Below are 21,655 nucleotides of genomic sequence, written 5' to 3' on the forward strand. Positions count from 1 at the left end.
CTAGGATGCATACCATCCGGTCTAGGTGATTTGCTATTCTTTAGTTTGTCAATCTGGCCTACTACATCTTCCAGGTTCACATTGATTTCATTCAGTTCGCCTGACTCATCACCTCTGAAAACCATCTCCGGAACTGGTGTCTCCCCAACATCCTTATTAGTAAACTCGGAAGCAAATAATTAATTTAGTCTTTCTGCAATGGCCTTATCTTCCCTAAGAGCCCTTTTAACCCCTCTGTCATCTAATGGTCCAACCGACTCCCTCACAGGTTTCTTGCTTTGGATATATTTTAAAAAGTTTTTATTATGAGTTTTTGCCTCTATGGCCAACTTCAATTCAAATTCTCTCTTTGCCTGTCTTACAATGTTTTACACTTAACTTGACAATGCTTATGATTTATCCTATTTTCTTCAGATGGATCCTTCTTCCAATTTTTGAAGGATGTTTTTTTGGCTAAAATAACCTCTTTCACCTCACCTTTTAACCATGATGGTAATAATTTTGCCTTCCTTCCACCTTTCTTAATGTGTGGAATAATGGTTAAAGCACGATCCTGGGGGAGGAAGGCTTTCGCCTATATAGTGTTTAGGTCAACCCCTATAAAGGATAGGGTTTGAGATGGAACTATCTTGGATTTGGGATAGTTGATTAGAAACCCTAAGGAGATCAAGGTGTTGATAGTGAGACGCAGGGAGGTTAGCGCGCCCTGCTGAGACGGAGCCCTTATCAACCAATCGTCGAGATAATGGTAGACATGGACACCCTGATTCCCGAGGAAGGCTGCAACCACCACCAGGCACTTGGTGAATACTCGTGGAGCAGACACCAGGCCGAATGGTAGTACCCAGTACTGGAAATGGTGAGGGCCAACCAGGAATCTCAGGAATTGCGATGAGATGATGTGATTGAGATGTGTGTGTATGCGTCCTGGAGATCTAGAGAGCATAGCCAGTCTCCTCTTTCCAGAAGAGAAAGTAGAGAGCCCAAGGTTACCATCTTGAATTTTTCTCTGTGTAGAAATGTGTTTAGTGCACGGAGGTCCAGTATCGGGCGTACGCTATCTGACCTTTTTGGTATTAGAAAATACGGGGAATAAAACCCCTGCCCCTACTGGGAGAGGGGTACCAGCTCTATTGCTCGGGATAGGAGGAGGGATGAGACCTCCTGTTCGAGCAAGGGAGAGTGGTCGGACTTCCCCCACATCAGCCGAGGTGGAGAGTCCACTGGAACAGTCAGGAAATTTAGGTGGTAACCTTGGGTGACTACCGCAAGTACCCACTGGTCTGTGGTGACTATGTGCCAAGTGCTGTTGAAGTGACAGAGTCGACCGCCGACTGGTATGGATGGAAGAGGAGGTTGGCTTACACTCTCTAGGAAGGAGTCAAAACCCCGATGCTGGTCCAGGCTGAGAAGCTGGCTGAGACTTTTGAGGCCGATTCTGCCTGGATTGACCTTTTTGGTAAGGCCTGGAAGGGCGTCCTCTGGAAGCCAGAGGATAAAATGTCCTTGGCTTGTAGGTTGGCTGCTTAGAGTCTCGTCTGAAAGTTCTCTTAGGGGCAGAAGGGAACTCAGACGGCATAGAAGAAAGTTGTCGCAGCGTTTCATGGTGGTCCTTCAATTGCGACACAGTCTCTCGGATCTTTTCCCCGAATAGATTATTGTCCACACAGGGTAGGATCTGCCAACTTGTCTTGGACTTCTGGTCTTAAGTCCAAGGATTTGAGCCAGGCCCATCTTTGTGCACTAATCCTGGCTGCAGACACTCTTGAGGCAGTGTTGAAGATATCATAAGCAGCGCGGACCTCGTGTTTTCCAGCATCCAGACCTTTTGAGCCAGAGTATGAAACTGAGTCTGGAGTTGCTCTGGTAATGAATTAGAGAAGTCCTGGATCCTTTTAAAGAGGTCTCTGTTATACTGGGTCATGTATAACTGGTAAGAGGCTATGCGAGATATGAGCATGGAGCCATGGAAGACATGCCTGCCAAAAGCATCCAGGGATTTTTGTTCCTTCCCTGGAGGTATGGAGGAATGAGGTTTTGAACATCGTGCCTTCTTCTGGGCTGATTCAACAACCACAGAATGATAATCCAACTGAGACTTCTGGAACCCAGGAGCTGACTGCACCAGTTAGGTGGCATCTGTCTTGCAGTTGACAGGTGGGATGGAACATGGGTGTTCCCAGTTCCTTTTCAGGAGATCAAGAAGGATTTCATGAATTGGTATGGACATGATTTCCTTAGGAGCATCTAGAAATTGGACTCTTGTGGCTAGAGTCCTCTTCTGTCTGAAGTTGGAAAGGAATGGTTTCAGACATTTCCTTGATAAAATTGATAAAAGACAGATTTTCTGGTGGAGAACATCGTCTTTCATCTGGGGGAGAGGGCTCTGATGGTAGATCATCTGTATCCTGGGACGAATCATCGGTCCAAGGATTGTAGGGCTGATCTCCAGCACCTAGTGGGTCTCCAGCAGGGAGAAAGGGTGCTAATCCTGAAGGACCAGGCCTAAGCATTGACAGCATCGGAGGCGGCACCGACGGCATCGATGGAGCATCGATGGAGGAACTGATGGCATTGATGGAGGCACCGAAGGGACCGGTGACATCGATGGACGAGTCAGTGGTAAAATCCCAGACGGTGGGAAGGGGAATCGGTATTTCTTCATCATCCGATGATAATGGAATCGGTGTAGAAGGCACTGGACACACCGGTGCTCTCCGTTCCATCGGAGGTAGGGCACCAATCAACGCATCCAGTCTACCCAGTAGCGGTGCAAGCGCTACGGGAATCGGATCGGTGACCGCTACCGGCATTGATGGAGGATAGAAGCCATGAAGTGCTTTACTGATGGCCTCTTGGATCATCCCATCCAATTTCTTGTGGAAGCCTGGGGCATGGAACCCCGGCACCGGAGTAGGAGGCTGCACTGGCGTAGCCGGAGGGTCCACCGGTGAAGGTGGAATACCGGATCCCAGCACCACTGAAGGTGGGGAATGCCTCGGTGACTCGGTCACAGAAGATCATGGGGCCTTTTCTGGACGGGGCTTCTTTGTCTGTGGCTCTATCGATGTCAATGAGCCACGGACTGAGCCTTCTGATGCCGGTATCGACGCTTTTCACGATGTTCTCCTCGGTCCTTTTCCTGAAGAGGCAAGGAGGCTAGCGACACTTTTGGAATTGTCAACGCCGGTTGAACAGCAGCAGTATCCCGGTGCTGGCGAGAGGTCGATGGCACCGGCTTGGATGACGTCGAAGCTATCGATGGAGTTGGGGTTTTTAACTGAAAGAGAAAGTCCATTTTCTCTAAACTGGCCTTACGGCCCTTCGGTGTCATTTGGGCACATTTAGTGCAAGTTAGGACATCGTGGTCGGACCCCAAACACATAACACAGACCCCATGCGGGTCCGTGATGGACACTGTCTGAGTACAGTTGGGGCACTGATGAAAACCCGATGCCATGGCTCCGACAAAAATTTAACCACGGTGCAGTCGATGGCCGGTAGGCCCCGAAGGGATAACTTGACCGTAACAAGAGTAAAAGCTTACCTTTCGACTGTGGAGTATAGATATTGATAGGGGGAGCCCTTTGGGGTAGAATTTTTTGGAAAAATTTGAAAGAAGTTCCATGAGGAAAAATAGTCAGGAATCTCAGAGAGCTGCTTAACCCGCATGGCTACTGCTGCGTGGAAAAAAGAAGACTGAAGGGGGACCCCTGCTGGATGCAGGGTCAGTGCATTGCTGGGCATGCCCAGTAGGTGCCAGTCAAAGTTCTAGAAAATTTGACAAAAGTGTTCTGTGATTGGGCTCCATCCTGATGATGTCACCTATATGTGAGGACTACCATTCTGCTTGTCCTGTGAGAACATTGGTAGGCTGGGGTCACTGCAGTGTTATATACACTGTGACATCAGCTTGCTCCTTCTCCATCTGCTGGCAGGGGAGCATAAACCCACTGGTCCTGAATCCATCTGTCTATATGCTAGGAAATTAAAGTTTTTGTCTCCACTACCTTCTTTGGAAAGGCATTCCAGATATTTATTTTATTTAAGAAATGTATATATCTCTTTACAGATTTACAATTAGACCTTCCAAAGTGATGTATAACAATAAAATACAATTTAAAACAATAAAAATCAAAACATCACAACATAAAAGTCAAAATAAAACAAATAAAAAAATATTAACAATCATCCTTTCCATGCAGAAAATATTTTGACATTGTTTTTGTGTCCATCCCCTTGGGGATTCCTATTATGGCCCCTATTTTTACAGTTTTCTTTCCATTGAAAAAGGTTTGTTTCCTGTGCATTAGTATATTTTAGATATTTCAATGTCTATATCATATCTCCCAATCTCTCCCCTCTTCTAGTGTATATATGTACATAATTATTATATTTAGGCCTGCCAGTAGAAGTAGATCCATATTATTTAGTAATGTGGAAACTAAAATTAGTGTTAACATCACTGCAAAGAAAATAATATTTTTACTTTTAGATAGATTACAGGAGATCTTTGTAAAAGGGATAAATACCTTTCTTACCCTTAAATATGGAGGGTGTAGAATGACACACATTGTTCCTGGGTCTCTTGCTGAAGGCCTTTAGCAGGTACAATGCTTTTATAAGGCAGAAAAACCTAAACTCGGTTCAAAATTACTTGTTAGTTTTATATCGGGAGGGGGGGGGGGGGGTGTCTGTTCAAACAGGCCGAGTAATTGCAAGCTACACGGGTGGCTTTAACATGTGGATTTTCAAAGGGAAAACATGCAGGTACTGTACTGTACTTTCCGGTTGAATGCAAAATGTTCACATTGTCCATATATATTTGAAACTGTCATGCACGTGCACTGTTTTCATTCCCAACATAAATATGTTCAAAGGAACTCCCTTGTTTTATCCAACTAAAAGCATTTGGATTGTGAACCCTGTGCCTTCTTTTTTAGTTGCTTTGAGGGGAGCAATATTTACATAGGCCAATTTACCCCATGTAAATGGCTTTAAAATTGTCCTCCTTATGGGATCATAATTGCTACCTAACTACATTGTTGATTTTCTTTTACCTAATTTTCTTTTCATTGAGCTAATTTACTTTCTGCTTTTAGTAAGGTACTTTGAAACAGTGGTGAGGAGCAGAAAAATACAGCATTTTTATTGTGCAGTTAACTTGGCAATTAGGATTCGATGCAGAAAGTGCAGAGCCATGCACTTGGGGTGCAGAAGTCAACGAGTAGGTGGAGAAGAGCTGATGTGCACTGATCAGGAGAGGGACCTTGGTGGGATAGTGTTGGATGATCTCAAGGTAGCAAAACAGTGTGATAAGATGGTAGACAGAGTTGTGAGGATGCTTGGGTGCATAAGGAGAGGCATAACGAATAGAAAAAGAGAGGTAATAATGCCTTTTTCAGAGGTCTCACCTGGAGAACTGTGTTCAGTTCTGGAAGCTGTATCTCAGAAAGGATATAGAGAGGCTGGAGATGGTCCAGAGAAGACAACCAAAATGGTGCATGGTTTGCACCAAAAGTCCTATGAGACTGAAGGAACTTAATATGTATACCCTGAAAGGGAGGTGAGACGGAGGGATATGATACAGAAGGTATTATAATAGTTTTATAGATTCCTTTGGATTGGAAAGGAATCTATAAAACTAGAGGTCACAATATGAAGCTCAAATGGGGTAGATTCAGGAACAATATCAGGAGATATTTTTTCACAGAGAGAGTGGTGGATGCCTGGAATGCTGATGACAAGGACAGTGAGAGACTTCAGACAGACTTCAAAAAAGCATGGGATAAAAACAGAGGATCCCTAGTAGCAAGAGAATGGTAATGAAGCACTGGATAACCTTCACTGACTGAAAATTGCAGCCCAGGGCAGCAGTGATATGGCTGCATTGTGCTTCCTGGAAGGCATAGGGTAATCTGCATGGAGCAGCACTTGCAACCTTAAAGAATTTGGAAGTTGGGTTCCATGTAGAAATTTGGGTCCTTTGTCAGATTTGCATAATGTTGCTACTGGAAAGGTTAGATGGGTCTTTTTGGTCTTTATCTGCTGTCATTACTATGTTAATATGATATTACTTACAAAATATTGTATCTACTAAGAAACTTTTAGCAACAATGACAGAGTACTCGGTGCTGTATAATATATGCACAAACAGGTAAAATGAATTTTAGACCTGATCCAAGTAGCTACCTGACATGCAAAGAAAAAAGGTGACTTTGCTAAGGTCATGAGTATAGGGAGCTCCCAGCTTGTTGCTCAAAACATTATATCGTTTCCTCATCCTCAATACAGTGGGTGTGTGTGGTATAAGGCCTTTAACCCCCCAACTTGGAATACTATTATTTGGTGGTAACCATAAGTAACATTAAATGAGGACAATATGATCTGGGGTGAAATGAAAAAAAAAAGTCAAGACACTGGTGATAGGACAGCAATGCTATTATAAAATTCCACAGAGAGACACATTAAACTGGGTATGCTGAACAAAAACTCTGCAGTCTGGCACTACAGCGGAAATTCGGCCTGCGCAACTGGAAAGAACAGGAAGATGTAAAATGAAACAGGGTGAGTCGAAACTAAAATTGTGATGCGGAATTACAGGGTGAGGGAGCAATTTATGTAGGCAATACTTTGTTCAAGAAAAGGCTAAAGACATAGGTTACGCTCTCTCACATAAAAGGAAAGGAGAAAGGACCTAATTTCTATGTTTATTTAATTAACCAAGGACCTAGACATCAAATTACAATAAATCCTCAAGAGTTTACAGTTTACAAAGATACTTGGAGCAAGGACAAATAGGGATGGTAACTTTAAAACAGCTGCGCGGGCGTACATAAGCGGCTCATGGACGCGGCCATTTTATAACATGCGCGCTTATATGCACTCATCTTATAAAATCGGCTCGTAAATGTGCGTACCATTTTATATGGATATGTGCATGTGCTGCTTCGACCATGTAAGTGTGGGGATTTTAATATACATAAGCGCCAATGCAATCACCAGTCAAACCAGTTCATTCCCACTTTGCCCAGTTACAGGATAGGACTTCCTAATCCCCCTAGATAACTAACCTCTCTTTTACCCTGCCTGCCCCAACCCTTAAAACCCCACTGAATAGCCTAGTTCTTTTTGTTTTATAACTTACACATCATCTATAGCAGAAGTAAAGTTACGCGGTACTGGACCACGGTGCGTGCTTGTGCGTGAAAATACTTATGCGCTGGTTTTCATTTAAATTCCCAGAACGCCCATGCCCTGCCCAGTCCATGCCACGCCCTGCCCCTTTTATGAACTTTTTCTTTGTGTGCATGCCGGGAGATACGTGCATCCATGGACGCTTCTTAAAATAAGTGCGCCACTCGCCAGTCCGAGAGACAAGCGTATCTCCCTGATTTGGCACGTGTAGGGCTTTTAAAATCTACCCCAAAGTGACTGGTTGAAAGGCAAAGTTAACATTTGTTGTAAAAGTGAGATTTGGGTTTCCTGATCCCCAAACTATTATTCTAACCACTAGGCCATTCCCTTTCCCCAATCACATTGACAACTGGGACTTACCTGTGATAGTCATTAAACATTTCACTGCCAATTCTCTAGTCAGGGTACAACAGAAATTAAACACAGTTTTACCACATATGTAATTGTTTATTGATTGAGGAATCCATACAAGATAAACAAATGTTTACAATATGATCCATAACAAGCTTTTCCAGGACTTAACAAAAATGATTGTCACTCACTGTGCTCCACAAAAAAGAGTTTCCTTTAATGAATAAATAATCTGATGAGACTAGGAAAATATTTACAATATAAACAGATGAGAAAGCTTTGGATATATTACTTTTATCATTGTGTATTCTTCATTTCATAATTCATTTTCGATCAAGTTTATCCTTCTGCAGTAATACAAATCTGACAAACTACAGCTCAACAAAAAGGTAATGCATTTTGAGATGAGTTTAGTTCATTAGTTCCAGATGAGCCATATGTTATGTTATTTTGTTATACATGAGTTAAGACTACAGATGAAGCTAAAACCCTGTACTATCAGATTGTTAGACCACATTCTCCACAGAATAAAAAATTAAAGTACAATTAGGCAGTGACAATAAACAAAGGATTACAGTCAACAAAACATAATAGAAAAGTACAAATTCCTTCATATGACTGTCATTGTGCTCCTTCATTTGCCAGCTGACTCTGCCGTTCTATCAAGTCCATGGTTGTGTGTGGATGGAGGCAGTATCCAGAAACTGGAGGGTGTGTCTGCATGTGCCAGGCAGCATTATAGTGGAGAACAGGCAGTGCAAAGCAGTTTCATGAACATTTTCTGCGACTCTTAACAAGAGCCAGTTTTACAAAGCAAATTAAGCATTATATGAGGCGTCTTCATCTTAATATACAGAAATATCACGGAACAACTTGCTCTGTTCATGGTGGAAGCAAATAGGGTTTTTTGTTTTTGTTTTTTTGGTGGTATTTGTTGCCATCAGCCAGAATTCAAGTATTCCAAGGCCACTTCATAGCAGAATTTATACTGATCCTGAGGGTGAGGGAACAAAGGAAGAGAAAAAAAAAATACAAAAGAACATTATCATCAATAGAATGGCCATAATTTCAGATTTAAACAGATTCTGTTTTAATGATTTGATGGCATTTGCTAGGCACAAAATTAATAAGAATGCATTCAATTTCAGCATTAAAATGATAATTATTATACAGATTTTTACATGGATTTTAATCCCATTAGGATGATAACATGCTTTACATACGTTTCTTTACTATCACGTTATGAATCTAATAGGTGAACAAAAAAGTACTGATACCAAAACAAATTCACCTTAAGAAATCACTAAGGTAATTGTATTGTTTGTCATACTATATAAGAAAAATATGTATAAAGACCATCATATCACTTGAGATGCTGACTGCACTTAATGATGGAGTGGCTGAAATCTTATCATCAAATGTGTGTTACTGTTATAATCATAGGTCATTCACACAAATGTCCATATTGTTTAGCTTTTTAGACATTTGCAGATAAAATCATTTATCTCACAGAGAAGAAAAAGCAATCAACTCTTCAGGACAAGTGGTTTCTTAAGGTGAATTTGTTTTGGTATCATTACATATGTTTCTAAAATTGCAGAACTATTCATGTAGTTCTATTTGGCAAGGAACTCTCAACCTTGAATACTGTGTACAATTCTGGTCACCGCATCTCAAAATAGATATAGTTGCGATGGAGAAGGTACTGAGAAGGGCAACCAAAATGATAAAGGGGATGGAACAGCTCCCCTATGAGGAAAGGCTAAAGAGGTTGGGGCTGTTCAGCTTGGAGAAGAGATGGCTGAGGGGGGATATGATAGAGGTTTTTAAGATCATGAGAGGTCTTGAACGAGTAAATGTGAATCTGTTATTTACACTTTCGAATAATTGAAGGACTAGGGGGCATTCCATGAAGTTAGCAAGTAGCACGTTTAAGACTAATCGGAGAAAATTCTTTTTCACTCAACGCACAATTAAGCTCTGGAATTTGTTGACAGAGGATGTGGTTAGTGCAGTTAGTGTAGCTGGGTTCACAAAGGTTTGGATAAGTTCTTGGAGGAGAAGTCCATTAACTGCTATTAATCAAGTTTACTTAGGGAATAGCCACTGCTATTAATTGCATCAGTAGCATGGGATCTTCTTAGTGTTTGGGTAATTGCCAGGTTCTTGTGGCCTGGTTTGGCCTCTGTTGGAAACAGGATGCTGGGCTTGATGGACCCTTGGTCTGACTCAGCATGGCAATTTCTTATGTTCTTAACTAGGAATGTACATTCATTTGAAATGAATGGGTACAACATAACAAATTAGTCTATTTTTGTTTCATTTGTGCCCCCCTGAAATGAATAGAGGGGTCCTACAAATGAAATATCCCAGTTATCTTACCCCAGTTATCTTACCCCTGTTTTTTGTAACTGCTTCCCCTTGCACAAGTTTAGTTCTACTGTTCTATGCACCCCTGTTACTATGTAAACCAGCATGATGTGACTTGTTCATGAATGCCGGTATATAAAAAAATCTAAATAAATAAATAAATAAATAAATAAATAAATAAATAAAAATAAAATTTTTTTGTCACATTCATTTACAGCATGTTTCCCATTTATTTCTATGGCTCTGTACTGCTGAGCAAAAGCACAATTGGTAACTACAGCAACCAACTCTTGCCTATGTGACATCAGAGCTGAGGCAGGATAAGTAGGCAAGGAGAATAGACAAAGGACAAATCATGGTTCAGCATCTTCTTAACTAGCCTACAGCTGCCATTTGGATCAAATGACGCTGATGTTCTCCTACTGAAAGGTCTGAGTATATGCAAGAAACTCTCCATTTCTCCTCTAGCACTTGGTAGACAAAGTTCTGTTTTTTGAGAAGCTACCTGAGAGATCACAAAAACATTAAAAAACTAGGGTGGTAAAGGCATGTTTCTGATCTTCTCTGTTGCAGTGGTCTCACTCACATTTGGGCCGATACAGTAAAAAACGCGGGAGAGCACCCACTCTCCTGTGCGCGCGATACAGTACAAAAAATTATTTAAATTAGGAGCGGCGGCTGTCAGCGGGTTTGACAGCCGAAGCTCAATTTTGCCGGCGTCGGTTCTCGAGATCGCTGACAGCCACGGGTTTGGAAACCGGACGCCGGCAAAATTGAGGTCCTATTTCAAAATTTTTTTTTTTTACTTTCTTAAACTTTCGGGACCTTCGACTTAATATCGCCATGATATTAAGTCGGAAGGTGCACAGAAAAGCAGTTTTTACTGCTTTTCTGTGCACTTTCCTGGTTGCCCGGAGAAATTAGCGCCTACCCAAAGGTAGGCGCTAATTTCTGAAAGTAAAATGTGCGGCTTGGCTGCACATTTTACTTACTGAATCACGCGGGAATACCTAATAGGACCATCAACATGCATTTGCATGTTGCGGGCGCTATTAGGTTCGGGGGGGGGTTGGACGCGCGTTTTGGACGCGCTATTACCCCTTATTGAATAAGGGGTAAAGCTAGCGTGTCCAAAACACGCATCCAAATGCCAGCTAACAGTGCGCTCCATCGGAGCGCACTGTACTGTATTGGCCCGTATGCCAGAAAGACAAGGCAGTGACACTGCTGCTTTTTCTCTTCACTGGGGGAGGGTCAAGGTAGGAGTGTGGCAATTGCAACAGTGCTAGTCATTTTTTTTGTCTCTGTCTTGTCTGAGATAGGACAGTGAGGGTAGTACATTGGCAGACTGAAGAGAAGAAAAGACTTACCATGCTTCCAGTCTTTTGGCTCTGATTTTTTTCTTTGGCTCTGATTTTTTTCTGTGTGGCTTTGAAAAGGGATCAGTCAGCACTGACTGCAAACAACACACACATACAAGGCCGGATTTTCAAAGCCTTACATGCGCAGGAGGGGGGGGGTGTTTATGTGCGACGGGCCTCTTTTATAAAGGCCCATCGATGCGCATAAAGCCCCAGGACATGTCTAAGTCTCGGGGCTTCGAAAAAGGGGCGGGAACGGGGGCAGGGACAGAGGCCTCCAGCACAGCGGCCATTTGCTGGAGGCAAGTGCAAGAGGTAAAACAAAGGTTGTGGGGGGGGGGGGGGGGGGGGGGGGTTTAGGATACGGCTGGGGGCGGGAGGGTTAGTTGAAGGGAGGTTAGGATAGGAGGTTAGGAAGTTCCCTCCGAGGCTGCTCTGAAATTGGAGCAGCCTGGGAGGGAACAGGGGAAGACTGCGGGTGTCGACACATTCAAGATGCACTAGTGTGCACCCCTTGCACGTGCCGATACTTGATTTTATTATATGCACGCACATACATGCGCATGTTATAAAATCGGGTGTCCATATGTATGCGCCGGGTAATACGCGCACATGGACATCCACGCGTAGGTATTAAAATCTACCCCACACTGTCTATGTGTCTGCGTATATGTGTGACAGACAAATCTTTACACCAGACAGTAGAGTGGACTGTCAGTGGGAGTACAGTTACAGTATCAATAAATATTATTTATTTATTGGTTTTTTATACCGATGTTCGTAGGAAACATCACATCGGTTTACATCTTGTTATCAAATGCACAATTAAAAACATTTGAATTTCCAAATATAAATCATAATCATAAAAAACATACAATTCTTAATTAAACATTTAAACTGAATAAGAGCAAAAATACATTCCTTTATAATATCCAAACCCCAAATTTCAGTGAGTGGCAGACTTAGCAGGGATAGATTTGTTATAGAGCCAACCCAGTCTAGCACGTGCAGTAAGAATAAAGAGAGCGCACTACCCTTAAATTGAAAAGAGACGTATTTAACTGTAGAATGTCAAGAGTGGAAGGCAGCTCAAGGCAGAAGCAATTGAAATTTGGAGAGCATGTGCCATTGTTGCCTATTCTTCTCCGTCTTGTTTTGGAACAGAGGGAAAAGGCAGGAGAATCATCTAAGGCTGTCAGTAGCAGGGTTGGGGAATGGACCAGCACTAATTTTTCATCTCCTTAAACTCTTTAGTGCCTTTTTTTCTGTTTCATAGAGTAGAGGAGCACCCTTGTGCTTAGAGCAGGAAAGTGGGGTGAGGGGTTTGAGAACCAGGGAATCCAGAGTTCAAATCCTACTGATTGTCCTTCTGATCTTGGGCAAGTTATTTCACTCTATTCCTTCAAGTACAACTTAAATTGTAAGCGCTCTGGAGAAGGAAAATCCCTACATTACCTGAATATAACTCATCTTGAGCTACCAATGAAAAGGCATGAACTAAATCTAAGTAAATAGAATCATTAACGTTATTCACAGATTGTATTCCCTAAAGCAGAGCTTTCCAAACTTTTCATGTTGGTGACACATTTTTTAGACAAACATAATTTTACGACACAGTAATTCAGTCTATCAGCAAACCAAAGGTTAAAGGTTAAACGAACAATAGGTATTTCGACAATTTATGTATGTTTCCTTAAATATACACATACATTTTTGTGGATTACATAATGTTACACCCACACTGACCCCAGGCAGCTCCCATTCATTCTCACACACACACACACAGACCCCCAGGCAGGCACCAATTTATTGTCACACACACATACACCACACACAGGCAGGCACCTATTCTCACAAGGACAGACCCCAGGAAGACACCCTTTCATTCTCATACACACATACACCCCCAGGCAGACTCCTATTCATGCACTTGCACACACTGAAGGCAGACCCCTCCTCTCTTTCTTTTGCCAGCAACCTCAGAGCCTCTCTCATTCCTCTGCTACTGCTGTCACTGCTGCCCTGTGGATATTTGGGGAGGTGCTGATTGCTGCTACTGGCACTGAAGACCGTTCTGCTGCCTCCTCTGTGCAGGCCCCCGTGGTATTAAATATTTGCGGGCTTCAACTTCCTCCATGCCGATCTCGCACATTGCGAGATTTTTTTTCCCACCTTCCCTTTCTTATTTTTTGGCCAATTCCTTTTACAGGGTCTTTTTTTTTCTATTTCTTTTCTCCCCATCTGTCTTCTTCCCTCAAACACACAATCAGGTTCTTATTCTCACAGCGGCCCTGGTACTGGGTTTCCTCCTCTTTTCAAGCTGCTGCGACGTGGGATTCGCAGCGGCCCTACTACCGGGTTTCCTCCTCTTCTCGGGCCGCTACGACTTGGGATCCACAGTGGCCCTGCTACTGGGTTTCCTTCTCTTCTCGGGCTGCTGCAACGTGGGATATGCGGCGGCCCATTAGCACTGCTCTTCTTCTGTACATGGCAGATGCTCCTCCTCCTTCCTGCCCACGTGGCTCCGGCAACATTTTTCTTCCAGGGCTGCGCAGGCAGGAAGGAGGAGGAGTGAACGTGACCCTTTTCTTCGGGCCATGGTGAGGTAAGCTCCACTATCTTCCTGCTGTAGTTCCCTGCTTCCGCTGGCCCTGCAGCTATGTGGACCGGGTGACACACCTTCAAACTGCAGGCAACACACTAATGTGTCTCGACACACAGTTTGGAAAGCTCTGCCCTAAAGGTTGCTCCATTTTTTGTACTTGTTAGAAATTTATAAAATAAATTCAATTTCATTTTCTAGACCTTCGTCTAGAAACTTGTAGTCGAACGTTCAAAAAGAAGCTCAAAACTTGGCTTTTCACAAAAGCCTTCACTTAAAGGTCTCTCTCCTGAGCCTTGATCCAGGGTTAGATTCACTCATTTCATATTCCAATACACTGGATGTTTGATGCCGTAACTATATAATGTTATAATTTATTCTCATGATTCTACCTTGTTAGATGTGCGCTATGCTCCACACATGCTTACTAAGTCTGATGTAAATCTAAGTTTTTTGGTTATCCATTAATATCTTTAATTGATTATTACTTATAATAGTTGTGTAAGACAAGTTCTTTGCTTTATCTATAATTTCATACGAAGTTCACCTTGTTATTTGTACCCACATGTTTGATGTAATTTCCAACTTTAGTTCTCTGTAAACCGACGCTATATGTACTAGTACATGAACATCGGTATATAAAAGCCTTTAAATAAGTAAGTAAGTAAGTAAGTAAACAAATAAATAAATAAAGCTCAGTTGGAATAATAATGCTTTCATCTAAGGAGTGGAGGAGTAGCCAAGTGGTTAGAGCAGCTGCCTATGACCCAGGGGAAACCAGCATTCAAATCCCACTGCTGCCCCTTGCGACCTTGGGCAAGCCATGTTACCCTTAGTTACAAAATTAGGGGTAGACTTTGAAAGAAAAACACAGTTCCCAGCATGTACACATGGACTTGCAGTGCACATGTTATAAAATCCATGGGTGGTGTGTGCAGGGGGGGGGGGGTGAATTTTCAAATATTACACATGGCGATGCAATCAGGCCTCCCAGTCTGCTCCAATTAGGCAGGGAACTTCCCTGCCCCCCCTGCCTAAACTTCCTTCCCTCTCTACCCCACCTAAGAATTTAAAAATTTTTTTTTACTTACTGTTCCGTTGGAGCAGAAGCAACTTGCGCACGCCGACCGGCTGCCGGCGCCCACTTCCCCTGAACAGTGGCTAATAGCCATTGTCACGGCCGGCCTCCATCCTGCCCAGACCCCACCCACCGGCCCACCCCTTTTTCAGGGCCCGGCACTTGTGCCCATATCGGCAGTTACACGCATGGCTGGGCCCTTTTGAAAGCAAGCGCGCGGCACTCGCAGGGCCCAGCCACGTGTGTGACTGCTGGTATTTGCACACAGGGCCCTTTTAAAATCCGGCCTTATGATCGTAAGCCCTGTGGGGATAGGGAAATACCTATTGTACCTGAATGTAATCCACTTTGATGTACACTTTGAAGTGCCAAAAAGCAGATTATAAAAATCTAAATAAATAGATGTAGTTTATAAAGTTAGCTGGGAAAACTTGCTGATCAACACCAATGCCTGTCGCAAGGAAGATTTAATAATATTTATGTCACCGCCCCCACTCCACTTCCCTAACACACATTTATTGTATTCTCTACAAACAAGGGGGGAAGACCTGGGGATGCTTTTCTGTTCCTGGGTGAGAAGCTTCACTTCAAGACCTTACTGGCAAAAATGATAACCTTGCACTTCTCACTGCTAGCCCACTGCTAGGTTATGATTCACAATGACACCATCAAATCTTGTTCCCAAATGGTTCTCTTTATTTGAAAGAATGATTTATTTATCTATCTGATTTATATTCTGCTTTCTGGCACTTCAAAGTGGATTAATTCAAATGCTAGTAAGAGAAAGTAAAATACTTACAGGTGATTTAGAATTCATCCTCCTCTCTTTAAAATATACTAGTTTCTAACCACAGCCAGAACTTCTAGAAGCAAGATCTGCATCAGTTAGGGACCTGGATAAAAATATCTTTTTCTTACCTCACTCCAAATCTCTCTATATTTGGGGGTGGTCATCTTTAAATGGGTCAGGTTTCCCCTTCTTTCAGAGCAAATGCTACCTACCTCCTTTTAGCAAAACACTCTGTAGTACATCCCTGCTGGTAGTCTGGATTTATGTGCTGCTTCTTGGATGACTACCAAATTTTACTGTTCCTTGCTCTTTCTCTTAGAGCAAGGGAAAGAGGTTACTCTTGCTCATTTCTCTTTCTCTCACAGATTTACAGCACAATCTCTCAGCCTCCGCTCTGACTCACTATCAGCCCCCTCTGCAACACCAGCTGTCCTCCTAAAGTCCTACTGAAACAATCCATTGTACCAAGTCCTTCGTTGTACTAAGGTCAAGGTTACTTTTACATTATGGGCCTTACATATACATAAAATCTCCTCAGGATTCTGTTATTGATTTCTAGCTATGCATTCTTTTCATATGGGCATTTGAGGAGGTCAGGAAGCCAGAAATGCATTTTCAAAAACGCGGGTATATTTTCTCAAAACCTCCCCAAAACTATCAGGTCGATTTTAAAAGCATTGCTTGTGCAAAAATACCCCCAATACGTGCGAACAACATGGATTTTAAAAAGCTACAAATTATGCACTTATGAGCCCATGCGTGTGAGAGGCATAAGCGGGCAGAAAAGGGGTGGAGCAAGGGAGGACACGGGTATTCAGGGACAGGGCCAACACTTACACATGCAACTCCGTATTTTAAAACCGAAAACCACAGGGTATGTATGTGAGACATCTGAATACATTTACTGCTGCTTCTGATGAGGAGCAAGTCTGTAAATCTCAAGGTTCATATTCAGACATAGTGCAGATAGCAAAGTTAGCTGGACAAACTTATCCGGCTAATTCTATAAGAATATTCAAAAGTGCAGCCGCACTAGGGAATTTACCCAGCTATCTTAAAGTTAGCAGGTTAATTTTTAACCAGCTAACTTTAGGATAGCTCTTTGGCCCGACCAAACTTACCCCTAGATTCATCAAAATGCTTTAATTTCGCACAGAGAGGCAGTTAGTACCTTAAGAAGCTTGCTGGGCAGACTGGATGGACCATTTAGTCCTTTTCAGTCATCGTTTCTATGTTTTTATCTGTTCTGGGACCACTGCTTTTTAATATATTTATAAATGACTAGAAATGGGAACAACAAGTGACGTGATCAAATTTGCCAATGACACACAATTATTCAAAGTTGTTAAATCACAAGAGGATTGTCAGAAATTGCAAGAGGACCTTGAAAACTGGAGATTGGGCATGCGAATAGCAAATGACGTTTAATGTGAACAAGTGCAAAGTGATGCACTTAGGGAAGAGTAACCCAAATTATAGTTACATAATGTAAGGTTCCACATTAGGAGTCATCATTCAGGAAAAGGATCTAGGTATCATTGTTGAAAATACGTTGAAATCTTCGGCTCAGTATGTAGCAGCAGCCAAGAAAGCAAACAGAATGCTAGGGATTATTAGGAAAGGAATGGAGAATAAAACCAATATTATCATAATGCCTCTGTATTGCTCCATGGAGTGAGCCCCATATTGAGTACAGTGCACAGTTCTGGTCACAACCTCTCAAAAAAGATATAGCAGAATTAGAAAAGGTACAGAGAAGGGCAACCAAAATGATAAGGGAATGGAAAGATTCTCCTATGAGGAAAGGCTAAAGAGGTTAGAACTCTTCAGCTTGGAGAAGAGAAAGCTGAGGGAGATAGAGGTTTATAAAATGAGTGGAATGGAACGAGTAAATGAATCAATTGTTTACTCTTTCAAAAAATACAAAGACCAGGGCACACACAATACATTTAAAACTAATAAGAGAAAATATTTTTTTCTCAATGCATAATTAAGCTCTGGAATTCATTGCTAGAGGATGTGGTAAAAACTATTAGTGTAGCTGCGTTTAAAAACGGTATGGACAATTCCTGGAGTAAAAGTCCATAAGCCGAGATCCAAAATGGCCGACTGATAGTTTGCGGCATGAGGATTCTCTTAGGCAATTACATTAACATATTTGTTCCTGCTCTTTTTTCTCCTCTTGAATGGGCAGAAAGCAGAAACCAAGGTCTGGGCCTCTCCCTGCCGTCCACGTCGTGCGCAGCAGCCCACTGCCGGGGACTCAGCTGCAGGAGGGAGTGGGAGGGTGATCGGAGCTCCCCTCTCTCCCTGGTTCTCTTTCACCTCTAAGCCCGGCCGAGGGAACACCACCCGGTAACCCTGCAGCTGTTAGAGTTCCCCATGTGTCAGGGGAGATGTCGACAGACCTAGAAGTAGGTATGTCATTTTCAGTGGGGAATGATGGGCCAATTGCTGCAGCTGCAAGCCCAGTGTTCGAATTTGGACAGCTGGGTAAGGACACTTTGAGATGTCAGACTGGGAGATATTGAGAGTAACAGCAATGGCATAGCAATTCCATCTTTATTACCTTCTATATCGCTACCTGCTGTCCAGAGACCTTCAGTTTTCTCCCTGGAGGCTATATGGGACGCCACAGTGGAGTTACGAAGTTCAATCTTTCAACAGTTCTCTCTCTTGGTACAGAAATGTAACGATTTGGAGCATAACATTTCTGTTTTGGCAACTACAGCTGCTGACTTGGGACAACAATTCTCATCTATATGAGTTCAGGTGAACTCTGTTCAACAGACCCAGGCCGCTTTGATTAAAGAAAATGTTAATACAGCTTTAAAAATTGAAAAACTTGAGAATATTGTGAGGATAAGAAATCTCAGATTTAATAACTTTCTAAAAGTATCTCTAATATCTCCTAGTGAGATGTTCAAGAGATACTTAATTGAAATTCTACAGCTTCTTGAAAATGCAATTCCTCCTGTGTCTAAAATATATTATCTACCACAGGGAGATGGAATAGTGCCTAAAATATATTATCTACCACAGGGAGATGGAATAGTGCCTTTAGTTCCAGCTGAAGAACCATTATTGATGTTTCTACTATGCTTGAAACCTCAGTTACATAAGAACATAAGAAATTGCCATGCTGGGTCAGACCAAGGGTCCATCAAGCCCAGCATCCTATTTCTAACAGAGGCCAAACCAGGCCACAAGAACGTGGCAATTACCCAAACACCAAGAAGATCCCATGCTACTGATGCAATTAATAGCAGTGGCTATTCCCTAAGTAAACTTGATTAATAGCAGTTAATGGACTTCTCCTCCAAAAACTTATCCAAACCTTTTTTGAACCCAGCTACATTAACTGCACTAACCACATCCTCTGTCAACAAATTCCAGAGCTTAATTGTGCGTTGAGTGAAAAAGAATTTTTTCCAATTAGTCTTAAACGTACTACTTGCTAACTTCATGGAATGCCCCCTAGTCCTTCTATTATCCGAAAATGTAAATAACCGATTCACATCTACTCGTTCAAGACCTCTCATGATCTTAAAGACCTCTATCATATCCCCTCTCAGCCGTCTCTTCTCCAAGCTGAACAGCCCTAACCTCTTCAGCCTTTCCTCATGGGGAGCTGTTCCATCCCCTTTATCATTTTGGTTGCCCTTCTCTGTACCTTCTCCATCGCAACTATATCTTTTCTGAGATGCGGCGACCAGAATTGTACATAGTATTCAAGGTGCGGTCTCACCATGGAGCGATACAGAAGCATTATGACATTTTCTGTTTTATTAACCATTCCCTACCTAATAATTCCTAACACTCTGTTTTCTTTTTTGACTGCTGCAGCACACTGAGCCGACGATTTTAAAGTATTATCCACTATGATGCCTAGATATTTTTTCTGGGTGGTAGTTCCTAATATGGAACCTAACTCGTGTAACTATAGCAAGGGTTATTTTTCCCTATATGCAACACCTTGCACTTGTCCACATTAAATTTCATCTGCCATTTGGATGTCCAATCTTCCAATCTTGCAAGGTCCTCCTGTAATGTATCACAATCCGCTTGTGATTTAACTACTCTGAATAATTTTGTTTCGTCCGCAAATTTGATAACCTCACTCGTTGTATTCCTTTCCAGATAGTTTATATATACATTGAAAAGCACCGGTCCAAGTACAGATCCCTGAGGCACTCCACTGTTAACCCTTTTCCACTAAGAAAATTGACCATTTAATCCTACTCTCTGTTTCCTGTCTTTTAACCAGTGTGTAATCCACGAAAGGACATTGCCTCCTATCGCATGACCTTTTAGTTTTCTTAGAAGCCTCTTATGAGGGACTTTGTCAAAAGCCTTCTGAAAATCCAAATACACTACATCTACTGGCTCATCCTTATCCACATGTTTATTAACCCCTTCAAAAAAATGAAGATTTGTTAGGCAAGACTTCTCTTGGGCATATCCATGTTGACTGTGTTCCATTAAACCATGTCTTTCTATATGCTCTACGATTTTGATCTTTAGAATAGTTTCCACTATTTTTCTCGGCACTGAAGTCAGGCTCATTGGTCTATAGTTACCCGGATCACCCCTGGAGCCCTTTTTAAATATTGGGGTTACAATTAGTCTTAAATGTGCTACTTGCTAACTTCACATTTAAGACAAATTTTAACTAATAGATCAGAAATTTCATTTTTTAGTTCCTTCAGTACCCTAGGATGTATACCATCTGGTACAGGTGATTTGCTACTCTTCAGTTTGTTAACCTGGTGTACTTCATCTTCACAGTGATTTGGTTCAGTTCATCTGACTCATCACTCTTGAAAACCATCTCCGGAACTGGTATCTCCCCAACATCCTCATTAGTAAACATGGCAGTAAAGAATTAATTTAGTCTTTCTGCAATGACCTTATCTTCCCTAAAAGCCCCTTTAACCCCTCGGCCATCTAATAGTCCAACCGACTCCCTCACAGGTTTCTTGCTTCAGATACATTTTAAAAAGTTTTTATTATGAGTTTTTGCCTCTTATGGCCAACTTCATTTTAAATTCTCTCTTCGCCTGTCTTATCAATGTTTTACACTTAACTTGACAATGCTTATGTTTTATCCTATTTTCTTCAGATGGATCCTTCCAATTTTTGAAGGATTTTTTTTTGGCTAAAATAGCCTCTTGCACCTCCCTTTTTAACCGTGACGGTAATTGTTTTGCCTTCCTTCCACCTTTCTTAATGCCTGGAATACATCTGGACTGCGCCTCTAGGATTTTATTTTTAAAAATGTCCATACCTGTTGAACACTTTTAACCTTTGCATCTGCACCGAGATGGCAGTTCCAGCAACCCTTGTGACCTTAGCTCTTGAGCCTGATAATTGAGACTTTTTTCCCGCCATAGATCAGAACTGTTCTTACAGCTTAAAGTTAAGGTCTTTCCAGATGTCTCTAGACAGACTCAAAAAAAGCGGAAACAATTTCTTTTGATGCAATCGCAGGTTCAGCAAGTGGGGGGTATTTTATTTCGTGAAATTCCCATGCAAATGTATGGTTAAGTATCAAAATAATTTTTATATTTCTCCCTCTCTGCCAGCTCCTAATAAATCTAAAATTAACTCACTACATATATGCCGACGATGTGCAAATACTCATCCCGATTAAGGACTCACTCCACAAAACTCTCTGTTTCTGCAACAACTGCCTTCAATCTATTAACCACCTTCTCACAAGCCTCAACTTAGTCCTTAACACCAATAAGACAGAACTCCTCCTCATTTCCATGGACAACACCAAAACAGCCCCCAACAATCAGCCCACCATTCAACCTATCTTCTCCTCCCATGTGAGAAACCTCGGAGTCATCATGGACAACCAACTGAACCTAAAAAAATTTGTCAATAACACCAGAAAAGAC

General features: G+C 42.1%; 1 protein-coding gene across 9 annotated transcripts in view; it reads right to left on the reverse strand.

Moving 5' to 3' along the window:
• Positions 1–8,464: 8,464 nt before the first annotated feature.
• PTPRM (protein tyrosine phosphatase receptor type M) overlaps positions 8,465–21,655 on the reverse strand; it is a 1,907,823-nt gene continuing 1,894,632 nt past the window's right edge. For all 9 annotated transcript variants that reach the window (XM_029591025.1, XM_029591024.1, XM_029591022.1 and 6 more), the window contains one exon: positions 8,465–8,542. In XM_029591025.1, coding sequence (XP_029446885.1) covers positions 8,489–8,542 — 54 coding nt within the window. In that variant the 3' untranslated portion in view covers positions 8,465–8,488. The remainder of the gene's footprint in view (positions 8,543–21,655) is intronic.

This window comes from Rhinatrema bivittatum, chromosome 2, assembly GCF_901001135.1.
Source record: "Rhinatrema bivittatum chromosome 2, aRhiBiv1.1, whole genome shotgun sequence".
Taxonomy (NCBI): Eukaryota; Metazoa; Chordata; class Amphibia; order Gymnophiona; family Rhinatrematidae; genus Rhinatrema; species Rhinatrema bivittatum.